Here is a 20,662-nt window from a genome sequence, read left to right on the forward strand (position 1 = left end):
ACGTGGATGGAACTAGAGGGTATCATGCTTAGCGAAATAAGTCAATCGGAGAAAGACAACTATCATATGATCTCCCTGATATGAGGGAGAGGAGATGCAACATGGGGGGTTAAGGGTGTAGGAGAAGAATAAATGAAACAAGATGGGATTGGGAGGGAGACAAACCATAAGTGACTCTTAATCTCACAAAACAAACTGAGGGTTAATGGGGGGAGGGGGTTGGGGGGGTGGGATTATGGACATTGGGGAGGGTATGTGCTATGGTGAGTGCTGTGAAGTGTGTAAACCTGGCGATTCACAGACCTGTACCCCTGGGGATAAAAAGATATTATATGTTTAAAAAAAATAAAACTTAAATAAAAAAAATAAATAAATAAATTAAAAAAAAAAAAAAGACATACATATTGAAAAGGAGGAAATAAAACCATCCTTATCTGCAGATGACACAACGGCCTATGTAGAGAATCTCTTGAAATCTACTAAAAATATCCTAGAATAAGTGAGTTCAACAATGTTGCAAGGTCAACATATATAAATCAACTCTTTTTCTGTATCAAAGCAATGAACACATGGAAACCAAAATTAAAAACACAATGCCATTTAAATACAAATTTAACAAAACATACAGGATTTACATGCTAAAACTGTAAAATACTGATAAAGGAAATCAAGAAGGGGCACCGGGGTAGCTCAGTTGGTTGAGCATCAGACTCTTGATTTCGACTCTGGTCACGATCTCAGGGTGGTGAGATAAAGCCCCACATCAAACTCCATGCTCTTTGTGCTGCAGCTTCTCTCCCTTTCCCTCCCTCTCTGCCCCTCTCTCCCTGCTCACATGTGCTCTTTCTCTCTCTCTAAATATGTAAATAAAATCTTTTTAAAAAAGGAAATCAAAGAAGATCTAAGTAAATGAAGAGACACTGTCCATGGATTGGAAGACTCAAGATAGTATGGATGTCAATTCTCCCTAAATTGATGTAAAGGTTTAACACAATCCCTTCAAAATTCCAGCAAGATTTTCTGTAGATATAGATAAGATTAACCCAAAGCTTACATGGAAAGGCAAAGGAACTAGAATAGTTAAACATTTTTGGAAGAAGAAAAAATAGGGAGAGGAATCACTCTCATGTCAAGACTTATTATACAGCTAAAAGTACTCAAGACTGAGTGGTACTGATTGAAAGACAGACACATATATCAATGGAACAAAACAACTGCCAGAAATAGACCTACACAAATACAGCTAATTAATTTCTGATAAGGGTTCAAAAGCAATACAATGGAAGGATAGCCTTTTCAATAAATGGTGTTGGAGCAAATGATATCCACAGACAAAAACATGAACCTCAACCTAAATTTCGTACTTTATACAAAAATGAACTCAGGATAGGTCACAAATTTAAAATTTTGAATATGAAAATAAAAAAGCTTTAGTTTTTTTTTTTTTTTTAAAGATTTTATTTATTTATTTGACACAGAGAGAAAGCACAAGTAGGCAGATGGGCAGGCAGAGAGAGAGGGAGAAGCAGGGTCCCTGCCGAGCAGAGAGCCATATGATGCGGGGCTCGATCCCAGGACTCTGGGATCATGACCTGAGCTGAAGACAGCTGCTCAACCGACTGAGCCACCCAGGTGTCCCAAAACTATAAAATCTTTAGAAGATAACAAAAGAAAATCTTCAGAACTTAAAATTTAATGAAATTCTTAGACTTGATACCAATAGTATAATCCATGAAAGAAAAAAAATCAATAAACTGGATTTCATCAAAATTGTAAACTTTTGCTTTGTGAAAGACCCTGTTCAAAGAATGAGAAGACAAGCTACAGACTGGGAGAACATATTTATATCACATATCTGACAAAGTAGAATATATAAAGAACTCTTAAAACAACAGTAAAAAAATTAAAATCCAATTAGAAAATGGGTAAAAGGCATAAAGAAACATTTCTTCAAAGAGGATATGGAGATGGCAGATAAACACCTGAAAACATGTTCTACATCATTATCCATTAGGAAAATGCAAATTAAAACCACAACAAGATATCACTACATATCCATTAGAAAAGATAAGGTAACAAACAGTGACAATACCAAAATGCTAGGGAGGATTCAGAGAAACTGGATCATTCATATATTTCTAAAGGAAATTAAAGAAGACACCAATAATGGAAATACATCCATGTTCATGTACTGGAAGCCTTCATATTATTAAACTGTCAATACTACAGAAAGTGATCTCCAGATTCAGCATAATCCCTATCAAAATCCCAATGATTTTTTTTGTAGAAATAAAAAAATCCATTCTAAAATTCATAAGAAATCTCAAGGGACCCAGAATTCCCAAAACCATATTGAAAAAGAAGGACAAAGCTGAAGGACACACTTCGTGATTACAACAGTAACTACAAAGCTATGGTAATCAAAACAGGGTGGTACTGGAACAAAGATAGACATTATGACCAATGGAATGGAACAGAGAGCTTGAAAGAAACTCTTTTTGAGACTGGCTTATTTCACTCACTATAATATCCTCACAGTCAAATGATTTTTCATAAGGGCACCAAAACCATGCACTGAGAAAGGACAGTTACTTTTTAAAAGATTTTATTTATTTGAAGAGAAAGAGAGCGAGAAAGAGCACACAAGCAGGGGGAGGGGCAGGCAGAGGGAGAGGGAGAAGCAACTCCCCAGCTCTCTCTGGGCCCCAGAGAGAGCCCAACGTGGGGCTTGATCCCAGGACCCTGGTATCATAACCTGAGCTGAAGGCAGACACTTAACCAACTGCGCCACCCAGGCACCTGAAAGGACAATTTTTCAACAGATGGCTTTGGGAACACTGTATATCTAGATGAGGAAGAATAAACTTGGATCCTTAACTTTACAACCATATATAAAATTAAACTCAAAAGAGAAAAAAGACCTAAATGTAAATCTGAAAGCATAAAACTTTTAGAAGACATATGGGAAAAGTTTCATGAAATGGATTTGGCAATGATATATTGCTAGACACCAAAAGCACAGGTAACAGAATAAAAAATACGCAACTTAGACTTTATCAAAATTAAAAACTTACGTTCACAGAAGGACACAATCAACAAAGTGAAAAGGCAAACCAAAGAATGAGAGGAGATATTTGTAAATCATGTATCTGGTAAGAGACTAATATCCAGAATATATAAAGCACTCTTATAATTCAACCATACAAACACACACACAAAAACCCATTCAAAATAGGCAAAATATTAGAATACATATTTCTTTTTTTTTTTTTAAAGATTTTATTTATTTATTTGTCAGAGAGAGAGAGAGAGATCACAAGTAGGCAGAGAGGCAGGCAGAGACAGAGGGAGAAGCAGGCTCCCCGCCGAGCAAGGAGCCCGATGTGGGACCCGATCCCAGGACGCTGGGATCATGACCTGAGCCGAAGGCAGCCGCTTAACCAACTGAGCCACCCAGGCGTCCCAGAATACATATTTCTTTAAAGAAGATATATGAATGGGCAATAAGCACATGAAAAGACATTTAACATCACTAATCATGAGGGAAATGCAAATCAAAACAACAAAGAAATACTAATCCCACACAAATTAGGATAGCTACTATTAAAAAAAGAAAAAAAAAGCAAGGATCGGGAGAAATAGGAATCTTTGAGCACTGCTGATGAGAATGTAAAACTGTAGCTGCTGTGGAAAACCGTATGGCAGTTCCTCAAAAAATTAAAAATAGAGGGGTAAAGGGAGGGAAAACTTTTAAAATAGAATTATTTTATAATCCAGAACTTCCACTTCTGGGTATATATATATATTAAAAAAAAAACAAAAACCTGAAAACAAGGATTTGAAGAGACATTTGTATACCCATGCTCACAGCAGCATTATTTGCTGTAGTCTAAAGGTAGAAACAAGTATCACTGACATGAATAAACAAACAGTGGAATATACATACAGTGGAAGATTATTCAATTTTTTTAAAGATTTTATTTATTTATTTGACACACAGATATCACAAGTAGGCAGAGAGGCAGGCAGAGAGAGAGAGGAAGGGAAGCAGGGTCCTTGCTGAGCAGAGAGCCCCGATACAGGGCTCGATCCCAGGACCCTGGGATCATGACCCGAGCTGAAGGCAGAGCTTTAAACCACTGAGCCACCCAGGCACCCCAAGATTATTCAATCTTAAAAGAAAGGAGATTCTGAAGCATGCTAAAAAAGATGGATGAACCTTGAAGACATTATAGTAAGTGAAAAATAAGCCATTCCCCAAAAGACAAATATCATATGATTCCATTTTTAGGAGATACCTACAATATTCAAATTTACAGAGACAGAAACTACAGTAGTGGTATTGGGCTGGGGGAAAGAAGTGGGGTTACTGTTTAATAGGTACAGAGTTTTATAGGATGAAAACGGTTCTGTGGGTGAATAGTGGGATTATAGCACAACAGTATGAATGTATGTAAAGAAATATGTATTTAAAAAATGGTTAAGATCGTAAATTTTGTTACAGGTATTTCACCACAAATAAAAAAAATTTAGGTTAAAAAAGTCAATGCCATGTTAAACATAAAGAACAAAGAGGGAGAACTCTTCTAATGTGAGAGAGTAAATAATAAAATGTAATGTAAAAACCTTAATTTGATTAAAAAAAAAACAAAAACAGGGAAATATCCACGAGACATCTGGAAAAATGTATGAACTGGGTATCTGACGTTAGTAGGGGAATTACTGTTAATTTTCTTAAGTGAGATGTTAATTGTATTTATACCTAGAATGTTCTTTCTTTTTTTAAGCAGATACATGAGGAAGTACTTAGCAATGTCATGCTATCTGTAACTCACTTGGAAAGGGTTTAACAGAAAACCAGAATGAGGAAAAGAAAAGAAAGACAACACAAATAGCAAAACTGTTAAAAATTAAAAATTACAGACTCTAAGTGGTGGGTTATCAAATATTCACCGTACTACTCTTTCACCTTTTCTGTATTGTTTGAACATTTTCTTAATAAAAATCTGGGGTTGAAGGTAACGGTGGAGCAATTTAGGGTTTTAGAAGTGGCAGAACAGAAACTGCAAGAAGATCAAGATTAAAGTAAGAAACCTTTCCCTGGGAAATGGTTATCTGCCCCTCTCCTCTCATGTTTACTACAAGATCAATCTTGCAATCATTCTCTGCACTAGAAATATTTTATCGAGTTGGTCCTTTGGCTCATTTCCTAACCCATGTGAACAGCAGACAGACTGACTGCCAAGGTTACCAAGAGCTCTTTGGTTTTCAAACTAACCACCAGCCAGTGACAAAAAGCATGACTATGTCACGTGACCAGGAAACAAACAGCTCCCTCAACTGCTGCTGTGGAAAGCCAAGACAATACTGAGAATAGGAGCAAAAAGCATTTCTTTTCCACAAGTATCTTTGCCAAATAAAGTGGAAGCAGATAAAATATAGAAAGACCTTCCTTTTCCCAGAGTAAAACATTATCCTAATTAGTATCTCTTATTTTCCAGTCAAATGAATAAAGGTAAATTCAGTTCTTTCCTTAAACATTTTCCTGCTTCCCAAATTTAATTCTTAACCAGAACATAACCTATTGTCACTGAACCATTAAACTTGTCACTTACTGAAATACTTACCTGTTTAAAAAAAAAAACAAAACACTAAGTATAGGGAAAACCACAATCACAGGTATTCCCAGCATCCAGAATTAGCCTCTATTAACATTTTGGCATACTTGCTTTTATTTACCTTGGTGCCACATGTAAAGTATTTATTATCCTTTCTTTGATGAAAAAAATGGGATATTAAAATTGTCATTGTTCCTGACCCCCAGAGATCACCACTGAGTTTGTTGTATATCCACCAGTCTCTCTTTTTTTCAATAGAAACTTTCAAACATACACCACAACCAGCAAGAGCACTGCCCTCTATCTTCCGGGTTTACCTGGGCATGGCTAGCACATCCTAGGTAGACAGATGGCCTGAGTCACCATGGCTTTACAAAGTTCCTCTTTCAGAATACCTATCGTCCAAGCAGACCCACTAATGTGGTTTATGTCAAATATGCTGCTTGTACACTATACTTTATTTCTGACTCTCCTTGGGTTCAGATTCAGAATCTACATATGATAGATAATAAAGTGAAGAAGCCAAGACCTAAACAGAAGCAGTTCACCCAAAATCGTAAGGTTGAGCCAGGATTAGCAGCATCAAAATGTAAAACCACCAGATACCTTAACTCTGAACTTTTCCTTTCTGCTACACCTCACTGATGTCCTGACAATAAAGTTTGCCACAGACACAGTATTTCCGAATCCTAAACTGCCAGTCATCTCTGTTTTTCCCATCTTTGGTTTTATAATAGTTAATTCACTCCTCACTGCTTTTATAAGTTACTATATACACAGCTAGGTATATTTCTTGTTTATATTTCATTATCCTGGTTCCCTGGAAATGAAGGACAAAAAACCTGAAAATTTTATTTCTGCCAGTTTTTTTGTGTGTGACTTTAACTTTTTAATTTTCCAAAATTAAGTAAGTATTGAATATATTGTCCTATACGCTTTATGTTTTGATTGTTTCACAAAGTGAATCCTCATACTAATCTGATTAACTTTATCACAGAAAACTGCTGTGAACAAATTGGTGTGAATCTCTCTGTAACGTTTAGTTTGGGTGAGTTTTCTGGGGGGTTGGATTATTTTTACATAAAATAATCATTTGATACATAACTGCTCTGCAACATGTTTTCACTGAACATTGTACCTTAAGACCTTTCCAAGTTAGTACACAGAACTCAACTGCATTTTTTAAAAGTGCCATACTATATTCTTTTGTTTTTATTTAACCAGCCACTCTGACTGAACATTCAGGATATTGTTTTCGTAATCGCAAATAATGCTTCAAAGAATAACTATATCCATCTTTGGCACTGTAAAAATTTCTGCAAGGGAGGGACCTAAAAAGTAGCACTGCCCAGTTAAGAAGTACCTGCATTTTAAATTTTGATAGATGTTGCCAAATTGTTTTCTTAAAACAGTCACCTACAGTATACCAGAGTACCTGTTTCCCCACAACTTTTTAAACTATGTGTTATCACTCTTCACCTAATTCTCATTATCATACTTTTTTTTTTAAAGATTTTATTTATTTGACAGAGAGGAAGAGATCAAAAGTAGGCAGAGAGGCAGGCAGAGGGGGAGGGGGAAGCAGGCTCCCCGCTGAGCAGAGACCCCCCCCTCCCCCCCCTCCCCCGCCCCGATGTGGGCCTAGATCCCAGGACCCTGAGATCATGACCTGAGCCGAAGGCAGAGGCTTAACCCACTGAGCCACCCAGGCGCCCCTCATTATCATACTTTTACATTTCTCCCTAATCACTAGGGAGACTGTCAAATGTTTATTGATCATCTATATTTCCTTTTCTGTGAATGCATATTCTTGTTCTTGACTCATTTTCTATTTAGTCATAGGAGGGGGTGTTCTGAATAATTTACATATTCCATATTTCAAAAGCCATATTTTGGCCATATGCTGCAAATATTTTCTTGAAACTGCTAGACTTTGTTTATGATATCTTTTTCATGCAGGAGATGTCAAGTTTTATTTAACTAAATCTGCCTAACTCTATCTTTAGGCTTAGGAGTTTTAGGTCTTCCTTTTGTCTTCCCCACTCAGTATTATAAAAAAAATAAAACGCCAATTATTTAATTTTGTGTGTGTGTGTGTGTGTGTGTGTGTGTGTGTGTGTTTTAAACATTCAGCTCTTTGCTCCTCTGGAACTTGCTTTTTTACTTTTGTGAAGCAGGAATATAACTGTGTTATTTTATGAGCTGGGGGAGGGGCAGAAAGAGCAGGAAGCCTGAAGCTACTTGATTGGAGGACCCTGAGACTTAAGCAGAAGGCAGATGCTTAACTGACTGGGCAACCCAGGTGACCCAATATAACTGTATTTTTCCTCCAAAATATAAATGACTGTTCCAAACCACAATCCTTTTCATCCTCTGATGTAGAAAGCCACTTTTAGCATATGCTAAATTATTATATAAAGCAGGATCCATATATTTGATCATTATTTGATCTAGTCTCTCAAAAATAGTATACTTAAAAAACAACCAAAATTATTACTTGAACTTTGCAATAAATGGGTTATTTTTATATCTTAAAGGGCAAGTTCTATCATTGTTTCAAAGATCATGGCTTTTATTGAACATTTTCTTTTTTTTTTTTTTTTAAGATTTATTTATTCATTAGAGAGGGACAGAGCACATGAGTGGAAGGAAGAGGCAAAGGAAAAGGAGAAGCAGACTCCCCACTGAGGGGGATACCAACGTGGGCTCGATCTCATGACCTGAGCCAAAGGCAGACACTTAAACCACTGGAGCCACTCAGGCACCCCTGAACATTTTGTCTTTCTTTCTTTGATCTTATTTATTTGTCAGAGAGAGCACGCAGTAGAGAGCACCAGCAGGGGGAGTGGCAGGCAGGGGGAGGAGCAGGCTCCCTGACAAGCAAGGAGGTTGATGAGGGACTTGATCCCAGAACTCTGGGATCATGATCAGAGCAGACGCTTAACCAACTGAGCCACCAGGGTTCCTGAACATTTTCTTTTTAAGAAGAATTATAAAATAAGTTTGTCAAGTACAGACAAATTCCCGTTGAGAATTTGTATTATGAGCATACTGAATCTGGACAGCATTGAGCTTCCCACTCAGGAACGTGATGCATCGCTCCTTCATTCCTCTCCTGTTTATGTCCTTCTGTCAAGTTTTATATTTTTATTTATGTAAGTTTTACATATTTCTTATTATATTGACTCCTAGGTATTTTATAGTTTTTGTTCCCGTTTTGAATGTCATCTTGAATCCATTACCTTTTTCAAACTATTTGATAAACCCAGTTCTAAGACCTTTATCTATTATCATAGTTTTCCAAGTAGTAAAACATAGTGGTTTTATCTCTTCAATATTTACAACTTTTATTCCAACTTATTAATTCATCACATTTTTACTGAGGACCTACCGTGTGTCAGGCACTGGTTATTCAAGAGCTGGGGGGAGGACTTAGCAATTAGTAAAAGGGCAAAAACCCTTGCAATGAAAATAGGAGAATTTACATTTCATTTATTTTTTCACAAGTTACATTTTCTTTCTTACACAAAGCTTGAACTCACAACCCTGAGGTCACGACCTGAGCTGAGGGGCGCCTGGGTGGCTCAGTGGGTTAAAGCCTCTGCCTTGGGCTCAGGTCATGATCCCAGCGTCCTGGGATCAAGCCCCCCATCGGGCTCGCTGCTCAGCAGGGAGCCTGCTTCCTCCACTCTGCCTGTCTCTCTGCCTACTTGTGATCTCTATCTGTCAAATAAATTAAAAAAAAAACAAACAAACCCTGAGCTGATATCAAGAGTCAGATGTTTAACCGACTGAGCCACTTAGGAGCATCTAGGACTTACATTCTAATTGGGAAATGAGTGAGGGAGAAATAAAAATAAATAGGAAAAATACATTTATCATATGGTGATAAGTGGAGGCTTGAGAGTCCTAAGAGGAGGGTGGGCTGCTGTTTTAAAGAGAGGTAGAGGAAAGGTTTGGCCCTGAAGGATGCCAGAGAGCAAGGTGCACAGTAATTGCAAAGGTCTGGAAGCAGCAATGTTTACAGCAAAGTGAGGAAGACAGTAGTAATAGGAGATAAAGGGGGGAAAAAAAAGGTGGAAGCTGGATTAGAGTCTTGTCAAAGCTCATGATTTGAGATTTTTCTTGGAGTGTTTTGAAAATAAGGATGACTCATATGAGATGACTTATATTTTTGTAAGATCACTGTATTTACTGTATTGGAAACAGACCAAAGGGGGACAAGAGTAGAACCTGAGAGACCAATTAAGAGCCTACCGCAAGAAGCAGATGATCATTTCTTTTGCTTACCATCTTTTTTATTAAGTAGGCTCCATGCCCAGCATGGAGCCCAATGCAGGGCTTGAACTCATAACCCTGAATCAAGACCTGAGCTTAGATCAAGAGTCAAAACCTTAACCAACTGAGGCACCCTGGCACCCCTCTTTTGTTTATCTTATTATATTAGCTGAAACCTTATTATATTATTTGATTCAAATCAAGAATGACTATTAAGTTTTTAAATAGCAGATTGGGGGCATCTACTAGTGTGTTCATTTCATTGGTAGATTTTATTCATTTTTATTTATTTAGTTAGTTAGTTATCAGAGAGACAGAGAGTGCACACACAAGCAGGGGAAGCAGCAGGCAGAGGGAGAAGCAAGCTGCCCACTGAGCAAGGAGCCTGATGTGGGACTTGCTCCCAGAACCCCTGGATCATGATCTGAGCCAAAGGCAGACATTTAACTGACACAGCCACCCAGGCACCCCTCACTGGTAGATTTCCTGATGATAAACAACTTTCGCATTTCTGGACAAATTCTACTTATGTATAAAGTTGTTTTCAGCATACTTCTAGATTCAATATACTATTGTTTTATTTAGAATTTTTGCACTTGTAGGGGCACCTGGGTGGCTCAGTGGGTTAAAGCCTCTGCCTTCAGCTCAGGTCATGATCCCAGGGTCCTGGGATCGAGCCCCACATCAGGCTCTCTGCTCAGCAGGGAGCCTGCTTCCTCCTCTCTCTCCCTGCCTGCCTCTCTGACTACTTGTAATCTCTATCACATAAATAAGTGAAATCTTTAAAAAAACAAAAAGAATTTTTGCACTTGTAGTTCTCCTTGTCAAGTACCAGGATTATGCCAGCCTCAGAAGAAAGCAAGTGGCAAGTTTTCTGAGGTATATACTTAACTCAGCATGCTTTCCACTTCTACCTCCCTTGATAACAAACACTGTGCTCCTTCTTTGCCACAGTTTCCAATTTTGACTTACCCAGGAACAAGCCATGGTAAGGGGAGTACTTACCAGGGATTTCCTCATTTTAGACCTAGAAGAAATGGCCTCAAGGGTCATAGTAATACACATAGAAAGAATGTGTATTTGGGGCTGTATGGATAGAGGCAACTATTATGATAGAAGAGTTTTGGTTTCAGTTCTGGAGGCTCCAGTTTCTACACCTCTTCCTGTAGGAAGGCTATCTCCCTATTATTCCTTCAAGTCACATAAGGCAATATTCTTCTTACTTAAAACCTTTGAGTTGGATTTCTGTCATTTGCAATAGAAAGCATTCTTCTTAACAGAAAATCAATTCCAGGAAACATATCTATAACTTACTTTAAAAAGCTGTAAAAAGGAAATATCACAATATAGGATGGATTCATTGATAGAGGAATGGATATATAAGGCAAATATTAGCAAATATATTAAAAGTGTATAATCTACGTATGGATACACATGAATGCCACTGAAAATTCTTTCAACTTTCCTGTACTTATGAGCACTTTCATAATAAAATGCTGGGGGGAAAGTCAACTGTAAGAATAATACAAACAAGCCTTATAAGCATTAATTTAGGCTTCAGATACTAATTAAAAGGAGCTACTATAGGACTAGTAGGGTTTAATAAACTTGGCCCTGAGTTAAAATGGCAATTATTTACACCCCTTGGGGGGTGTCTGGCTGCTCAGTCAGGGGAGTATGTGACTCTTGATCTCAGGGATTTGAGTTCAAGCCCCACATTGGGTGTAGAGATTACCTGAAAATAAAATCTTAAAAATAAAAAGACCAAAAAAAAAAAAAAAAGAAAAGAAAAAGAAAACAACAACAACAAAAAAACCCCACTAGGAAAAACCTAGAGACTTGGAAGAAAGGCAAAAAGGCAAGATGTGTAGCAAGGCAGTAAATGTCATTGCCCACCAATGTCTTTGCTAGAGCAACAACTGGCAATCGAAAAAGCAATCCCAATGTTAGAACGTGGTTAACTACTGACTGTAACTGACTTAAACTGAAAGGACACATACATACACACACAAGATATGAATGAGAAATCACTAGCATCATTAAATACTTGATGACTTTAATTTTCTTCCAGCACTTTCCTTTTTTTTTTTCCCCTCCCAGCACTTTCATGTTTCATGTAGTTCACCGGACCCATCAGTAATCTTAAGCAATATAACTTTCATTCCACATCATTACCTCCCTGTGGGAGAGGCAATCAGCTACCTAATCCATATCCATTCTCCCCTTCTTTTTCATTCACAGTAGCCCAATTTTATTTGGGGCAGTAATGGCCCAGTTTCTCTGCTTCTAGAGCTGACCAATGAGACATGCAGGAGCCACCATGTGGAAGCTTCTGGAGAAACTCTCTGAAAAGAAAGAGCCGACTTAACTAGGAGAACCGTCCCTTCTCCTTCCCCTTGCCTGACAGACATTATAGCTGGAGTTCTTCCAGCCATTTTGTGACCATGAAGCCATGGAATCCACTTGCTAAGAGCACAAAAATACACAGAAGAGGCCCAGTTCCCTCCCTGATGACTTCACACCAGGACTAGCCTGCTCTTAGATGGACATCTTTTGCAAGAAAAAATAAACCCTTACATTAAGTCATTATCGTTAAGGATCTTTTACCAGCTGCCAAATGTAGCTCTTAACCAATAGGCCACCTTACCTAAAATGGGTAAAACTGATGCCCAACTGCAGTTCAAGTCTACACATATTTCATGAACTGGGGTTTATAAGACACTCCACAAACTAAATTTAAGGACTTCAGAAAATGCTACCTACCTATCACAAATGGAAATTGTTATCTGGAAGTCTATTCACAATGCCCTGTGTAACATCTTACTTTCCATTTTCTTCCTTTTCTCTGGCTTTCTCTGAGCATTTCCTCACACAATCTGCTCTTTGTAAAGTCAGTTTCACAAGTCTTCATTCAGAAAGCATCCACAATTACTTTCCCTCACTTCTTTGACTATTAAGTGCATGCCAAATATAAATGCAATGTGGGATCCTTGAATGGATCTTAGAGTAGAAAAAAGACGTTAGTGGGAAAACTGCGGAAATTCAAATAAATAGTCCAGAGTGCTAAAAGCCAAGTAAACAAAAGTTTACTTAATAAATTAAAGCACTATACCGTTATTAATTTCTTAGTTTTGATAAATGTGCGTGGTTATATGTAAGATGTTAACATTAGAGTAAGCTAGAGGAAGGCTACATAGGAACACTCAACAGCATTATCTGCAATTCATCTATAAATCTAAAATCGTTTATTTCAAAATAAGAAGTTGAAAACGAAAAGCATGCCAAATGAGCTGACTTTTCCTCAAACCAGGGCTCAAAATCACAGACAAAAGTTTTAAACACCCACACTGCAAACCCTTTTCCTTCTCCTTTTTTTAAACTTTCAGGGCAAAATAATAATTTAAGCTGTGTAACTCTCGAGTGGATCTGCATCTCATTTACTCCCTTCTCTAAAAATCAGAATATCACAGAAAAGCCCAAGAGCTTCATATGAAACATTTTTAAGATACCATACACTATAAATGCCACCATATTCAATAAATAAGAGTTCTCAGTACACAGTCATCTCAGACACAAGTGAAAAGGCAGATACTGAGACCTCTACCTCTGGGTCAGAAATAAGACCGTAAAAGCCTAACTAAGCAAACACTCTTTGCTTCTACAGGCACCACACCAAGCATCCCTGGCCAGCATCTAAGCAAGTATACTGGAGGTAAAACTTTGTATTTTCATATATACAGTACTTTGCATTCTGAGTTTTCTTAAGGCAGAGACCATCTGTACAACAGCAATTATTATTTCTGTAGATCTGTAAAGCCAAAAGAGTGCCATAGGTATTGGCCACTGGCCATTAAGTATCACCTGAAGAGATAACTTGCCTCTGTGAGGCTCTACTGAAGTGTTCCCGTAGATCATCACTGTCATGAACCACTTCTCACCAACTAGCTCACGTGTGATTTTTCGTTCTCTGAACACTTATGAAATTTAACATAGCCCACAGCTTCCCCTGTAACTATTCTCTATTCATTCAACAAATAATGAGTGCAAGCAATATTTCATAATAGCTTACAACAGCAGTTCATATTTAGTGAATGCTGTCTAGGTGCCAGACACTGATCTAAGTACCAGGGCAAGCAATGTGGGAAATGGCAATAAAAAATGGTCCCAGGCCTTTGGTAATTTCCAGGGGTAACAAAGAAAGCCCTTTCTTATGAGTCCCTTATCAAGGAAGAAACTCCACCTGTACATGGTATAGAGGATCCCCAGCACAGGAACCCCTTAGTCAGACTGTTTTGCTAGAGCACATCTTCCAGTGGCTTCTTAATAAAGGGTGCACGTAAGGTCAAACTTGGAGAACCAGCATGTGTGAAATATCTTTAACCATCCCTCAAACCTGCTTGAGAGTATGGCTGGATATTGAATTCTGGGAAAGAATCCACTTCCTTCAGAAGGCATTGTTTCTCCATTATCTTCTAGTTTCCAGTCTTGCTGCAATCCTATGATTCCTGACCCTATCTATTTGTAGCTATTCTTTTGACTCTATAGCACTCAAAAATTTCATGATCTACCTCAGCAAGGATATTTTTAAACTACTTGTGCCGGACTACTGAAATGTCCTTTTGATCTGGAAACTCATATCCTCTGGTTTTGCGAAAAATCAATCAATCAACCATAATTAGTTTATTTGTTTATTTAACTTCTTGCTTTATTTTATTTTGGGTGAAATCTTCATGCCATCAAACAATAACCACCCGCTAGCCCTTCTTGTTACAAATACTACAAATCTCTGGGTCATTCAGTTCTCTACATTCCCTAAAGATTTTTAGCTTCTTGATCACTATCTCTTTTGCTATTATTACTTCTCTATCTTCATTCATAATTTCAGTAAGCACTAAGACAGGCAATCCTCCCACTATCCTTACCTCTCAGTTCCTTTATTCCAGTTTTCCAATGATGTCCTCTACCCTACTTGAGCCACTCCCTTCCACAGTATCCACCTCCAAACAGCTCAACAAAGCTGAAGGAAAATCATACAACCATGCTAACCGGGTCTCACCTTAAATTTATGACAACAAAGAGCAAATGGGTACTTGTAGCTGCCTGGCAATCCTAAAACATTTCTTTATTCAACTAATTTTCCCCAACTCTCTTGGATGGATTTTACACCTTCTTTCTTCTCAAACTTCTAACACCTTCTCTACTCTTCATTTTTAGCTGAAGATCTGCCTTCCTATTTAATGGCAAATACAGAAGTAAACAGAAGAGAATTTTCATTTTCTCCCACCACCAAGCTACCAACACACCAGCATTTGGGTCTATATACTCACCACAGATGAACTGTCCATGCACCTATATAGTCTGAGGCTAATATATCCATTTATGTCCTAGATCCAATTCCCTCTCAAACTGCTCAAGGACTTCACCCCTGCAATAGTCCCTTTCTTCTTTTAATAATCAATTTCCCTCTCTGTACTCCATCATTCCCATCAACTTTGTTTTAGGAAGGCTATAATGTCTGTCCACCTAAAAACAAAAGAACTCTTAACACTTTAACCCTTCTAACCAGACCCATTTCTCTGCTTTCTCTGATAGCCATAGCTGCATTATTCTCCTCTCTCTCATAGCCACAGCCTTGCTGCTCTGCTCTTCAGTCCTTGAAACAACATCATTATGACTATCTACACTCACTGTCTTCAATTCTCCTCCTCTATTTTCTCTTGAACCCATTGCACCAAACCTGTTCTTGTCAAGGTCACCAATGACCTCTATATTACCAAATCTAATAGACTATTCATATTCCTCATCAGCCCACCAATGGTACTTATTATTTGGCTTCCCATGACTGTCCTGGATTCTTCTCCCATCTCAGAAGTAGGAAGCTACTTTTCATTAGAATTTGGAACTGTTACACTGTCTTTCCTAGACGGGATATCCCAGGGCTTGCATGTTAGTCTTCTCTATCTAATTTGTTTTCGGGATCTCTACCCAGTCTCAAAGATCTAAATAAAAATGTGAGAGACATCAGCACAATATTTCCAGTTCCAGTTTTTCTCCTGAACTCCAGATTAATATATCCAACTGCTTATCCAAGATCTCCATTTGGATATCTATTAGGCAACTCAAAATGAGTAAGGCCAAATCTGAACTCCCTTTCTCCACAAAAATGCTCTAAATCCAGTGTTCCCAGTATCAGTAAATGACAATTTCATTCTTCCAACAGTCAAACTCAAAATCGACTATACCTTCTTACATTATTATTACTTCAGCCCTATTTCTTCCTCAGTAGTTATTTCTCAACTCTTTGTATTATGATTTGCACCATTCTTGTCTCTTTCCACTTATAAAGGTGCTCTTTGAGGGCAATGGACTACCTTATTTGTCTCACAACACCTAGCCCAGTGTATGTTGAATTATTTGTATAAAGAGGAGTAAAATGGCGGGAGCCTGGGTGGCTCAGTGGATTAAGCCTCTGCCTTCAGCTCAGGTCATGATCCCAGGGTCCTGGGATCAAGCCCCACATCGGGCTCTCTGCTCAGCAGGGAGCCTGGCTCCCTTCCTTTGAAGTAGGAAAACATAAGGGGGGTACTCTTTAGGGATGTCAAGGAGAAAGGCTCTAGAGGAGAACTACTGTAGGGGAGATTTAGTACCAGTCAAGAGAATTACTTGGTAATAATTCCAAAATCTCAGTGCCTTGAAACAATGAAGGTTTACTAATCGCTCTACATGTCAAACATAAGTCACCTTGAAGTTTGCTCTGAGTCCCAGACTGATGGACTTGCCACCACCTGAAGCACTAACAGACACCACAGTAAAGGGAAAGATAGTGGCAAATTATACACTGGAAGCTTTTACCATGAAGGAATACACATCATTCCTGAACACACTGATGGACCAAAAGCAACTCATAATGCCATACCCAGATTCAAGGGGGCAAGTATAATTGTACCACATGTCCAGGAGGCAGAAACCAAAAATAGCTGATGCGCAGCAGTAATGACTACCACATCCTGAAAAAGCAGCTTCTAGTTCTAAACAACAGCATTTTAACTCCTGATCTCTATTCCCCATCTGTGAAAATTAACTCCATTGCTAGAAGGGAAACACACACTTACAAAGTGCTATCTATGGGTCTTCAGGAATGCGACTTCACCAGTTATGCCTGCCTCTTTCATCACTCAGAGTCGGAGTGCTGCAAAGAATTCAAATATGGGTGACAGGAAAGTGCTGAGTCCATAACTGCCATTCAATGTCAAAAGTCAGGGAAAGGCTTGAATGGGTAAGAAAAGCATGTTCTGTTATGTAGAAGTAGGGTAAAGGAGGAGAACCTTGACTCAATTTCCTTTACCAAAGGTAAAACAGGCCTTGGGGTTCCGTGCACTATCCCTTGTCTGAAGACCAACATTTCACTCAACCACTTGTTTTAAGATTCAGAGTTTATGATTAATAAAGTTATCCGGGGCGCCTGGGTGGCTCAGTGGGTTAAAGCCTCTGCCTTCGGCTCAGGTCAGGGTCTCAGGGTCCTGGGATCGAGCCCCGCATTGGGCTTTCTGCTCAGCGGGGAGCCTGTTCCCCCCCCCCCATCTGCGTCTCTGCCTACTTGTGAACTCTCTCCCTCTGTCAAATAAATAAATAAATAAATAAATAAACCTTTAAAAAAAAAAGTTATCCATCATTAATCTAACAACAAAACACTATTTTTTAAAAAAATGCTGTGCACTGCCATGTTCCTAGAAACAAGGATAGCAGCAGTTGTAGAGATGGAGTTCACTGGGAAGCTTTTTTCTCCTAAAATTTCAAAAACTCAAGATTCCTAAGCTCAAAATGATCTGGGATGAACCCCAAGTCTATACAGAGCTTAGATTTAATGGATGGCTGCTCCAAATTCTAAATATCCCGTGCAAGGGTGCCTAGCTAGCTCAGACTGTAGAGCATGCAATTCTTGCTATCAGGGTCCTGAGTAGGAGCCTACTTTAAAAAAAAAAAAAGAAAGAAAGAAAAGAAAAGAAAAAAGAAGTACCCTGTGTGGTTTCTATTCTGTACAAAGTTCAAATACTTTCTAACAGTGAAAGTGGCTGCCAGAAATGTTAGGACAGATTGGAGATGGTTACCATAAGGAGCTAAACACTTAGAACACAAGGAATTCCCCTGAAAAGAAGAGCAGGAATTCAAACAATGTCACCTGCCAAATTAGAAGCAAATTAAGACTCCCAAATGCAACCACGGGTATCTAGCCCTATCTCTCCCAACCTTTATTCATTCAACAAACAGGGGTGGGGGAAGGAATGTCAGGAAGTAAGCAAAGGACAGGATTTTAAGATTTAGTTCTCACTCTCCATGAATTTGTTCTCGTTAAAACAATATAAAAACAAAACAAAACAAAACAAAAAAACAGACTGGCCAGCAAAAAGTTAAAAATACAATTCCTTAAGTACCATAACAAGGATACAAGAAGAACCATTTTTCACATATAAATTAACAACCTCCTTTCAAGGGAAAAACGTATTTGCTTCGCTAAGCTACTAAAATAGAGAAAAAGCAAAACAAAATTAAAAAAAAAAACCCTCTTCTGGTTTAATGACAGTTTAGCAGATCCCAAAGCCCATTTCTCTCTCTCTTCTTTCTTCTCTCAACGATCTCTGCCGCAAATGCTCCTTCATTCCAACCTCCACACTCTGCTGGCGGCCTCGTAACAGCTCCATCGCAAACAATGCCCAGACTATCAAGGTCAGCCCCAAAGGCACTGGGAGCAGAAATCGGAAACTGGTCTTCCTATAACGAAAGGGGGTAGAGACCCTCCCCATTCTCACCCTCCCCATCATTAGGCACCCAGAGGCTCTGTCTCTAGCCTCAGGGGCTTAGGGTCTGCCAATTCCTCAGGGGCTTGGGGTCCGCCAATTTGGGGGGGGGGGGTACTTGGGCCTCTTTTTCCTATTCACCCAGTTAGTTTTCTCTCCTGCGCCTCCCCCAACCTGAGCTTCCTATTGTGGAATGAGGGAGCGTCGCGATGCAGGCTGGGGCATGGGGAGGTGGGGGAACCCGCAATAGTGAAGATGCTGTCAGCGTGTATGTATGTAGGGGCGGGAGGGGGGGCACTCTTTAGGGATGCTGCTGTCAAGGAGAAAGGCTCTAGAGGAGAACTACTATAGAGGAGATTTAGGTAAGCCGTTTCTGGGGAAACCCATTCAAGGGTTCTACCCAAGGGAGCTACTGTGTGTGTGGGGGGGGGGGGGTTTCTCCACAGACAGCCGTTTCTGGGGGAAATATTCTAAGAGAAAGGCAAGTGAGTTACTCATAGAGAACCCACTGCAGAGGTTCTCCACAGGGGAACCTTTCCTGGGGGAAACCTACAGGGACGGGGATGTCATAGCAGGGGGTCTCCACGGAGGAGCCGCTGTGGGGCTGTCTACAGGGGAGCCATTGTGGGAGCCGCTACACAGGGCGCATTTCCTGGGAAAACGTCCCCAGGCAGCCGTTTAAGGAAAACCGTCTGCAAGGAAGCCATGTCGGACCACGCCCTGCGGCGGGAGGCGTCGCCGGACCCCCACAGCCCGCAACCCCCGGCCCGGCCGCTCCTCTATGGCCTCGGCCCCGCGTACCTGACTGAGGGCGACCCGCGGCCGGGGCCGCCGGGGGACCGCGCGCGGGGCAGCCCCAGCCGGTGCGGGGGATACACGTCCATGGCGGCGAGCGGCGGAGAAAGACGCTGCCGCTGCGAGGGTCGCTCAGGCCCGCCGGCTTGCTCCAGGCCCGCTGCGGCCGGGCGGGGCGGCGGGGCGTGCCGGGTGGGCGGGGGGCGCGGCGCGCGGGGGCACGTCGGGGGCGGGGGCGGGGCCGGACGCGCGCAAGGATGGCCGAGGGGGCGTCGGCACGCGTTGGGATGGGAGTGGGCGCACCGCCGCAGGGCCGCGCCCTCCTTAAGCTGCGAGGCAGCCCAGCAGGACCTTGGGAGCGCGGGTCACCAGGATGCGGGCTCCCACGCCGCGGCTCTGCACTGTCCTCAGGCCCCGCATCATGGAGTGGGGCTCTTTGCTGCGCCCCCAGCCACGCACGCGGACGCGCCCGGGGGCGGGGCCTGGGTTTGCCCCGCCCCGCTCTGCCGGCTTCGGCCTCCAGCAAAGGCTTCCGCTGCGGCACCCAGGTCCCGGAGCATCTCAGGAACCTGAACCCCTCCCACGTTCCGGGCTCGCTTCCCTAGGTCTCCCAGGCGAGTGCCTCAGTGCTTTTTCTTCACCCACTGCTAATCAACTGCGCACCCTCCCTTCAAACGTCCAGCTGATTGCTAGCCGACCTCAGGATAGCGGTACGCGCACACACAAGCGCAGGGAATGGGCGTCAGGGGCCCATAGGTTCCCAGGGGATCCTTGCCTTTACCGTTCAGATCCTGGCTGGACCTGTTTCATACTCCAGGGTCTTGTACAAGAAACTTAATCCCACCGAGACTGTGTAAAACGGGGGAAATCCTTAATTGTTAGGGTTATCAGGAATTTCACTTACGCAGGACGCGTTTTTTGTCTTGTATCCCGTCCTTTGTCAGGATGCCTTACATGCCTGTACTGATCTTTTTGCAATCCATTACAAAAATTTTAGAGTTCTTTTTCCGCCGAGGCAATGTGAGCTTAAATCACTTAAATGGCAACAGCTGAAATATCCTACTTCCGCAACTAAAAAGATCTGAATAATCCCTGTGTTCTTCCATAGGTTTAGCTGAGGGAAGACCAAAAGAAAGGACTAAAAATTAAAAGTACTTATTATTCATATTCAAAAAA

At 40.6% G+C, this 20,662-nt stretch overlaps 1 protein-coding gene across 1 annotated transcript in view; it reads right to left on the reverse strand.

The window, feature by feature from the left end:
- Window positions 1-19,575, reverse strand: part of LOC111141718 (chromosome unknown C20orf194 homolog) — a 133,706-nt gene extending 114,131 nt beyond the window's left edge. The window contains exon 1 of the mRNA XM_022494500.1: window positions 19,493-19,575. Within this exon, the coding sequence (XP_022350208.1) occupies window positions 19,493-19,575 (83 nt within the window). The remainder of the gene's footprint in view (window positions 1-19,492) is intronic.
- Between the last annotated feature and the right edge of the window lie 1,087 nt (window positions 19,576-20,662).

Source organism: Enhydra lutris, unplaced genomic scaffold (genome assembly GCF_002288905.1).
Source record: "Enhydra lutris kenyoni isolate GAN:26980312 unplaced genomic scaffold, ASM228890v2 scaffoldscaffold6, whole genome shotgun sequence".
Taxonomy (NCBI): domain Eukaryota; kingdom Metazoa; phylum Chordata; class Mammalia; order Carnivora; family Mustelidae; genus Enhydra; species Enhydra lutris.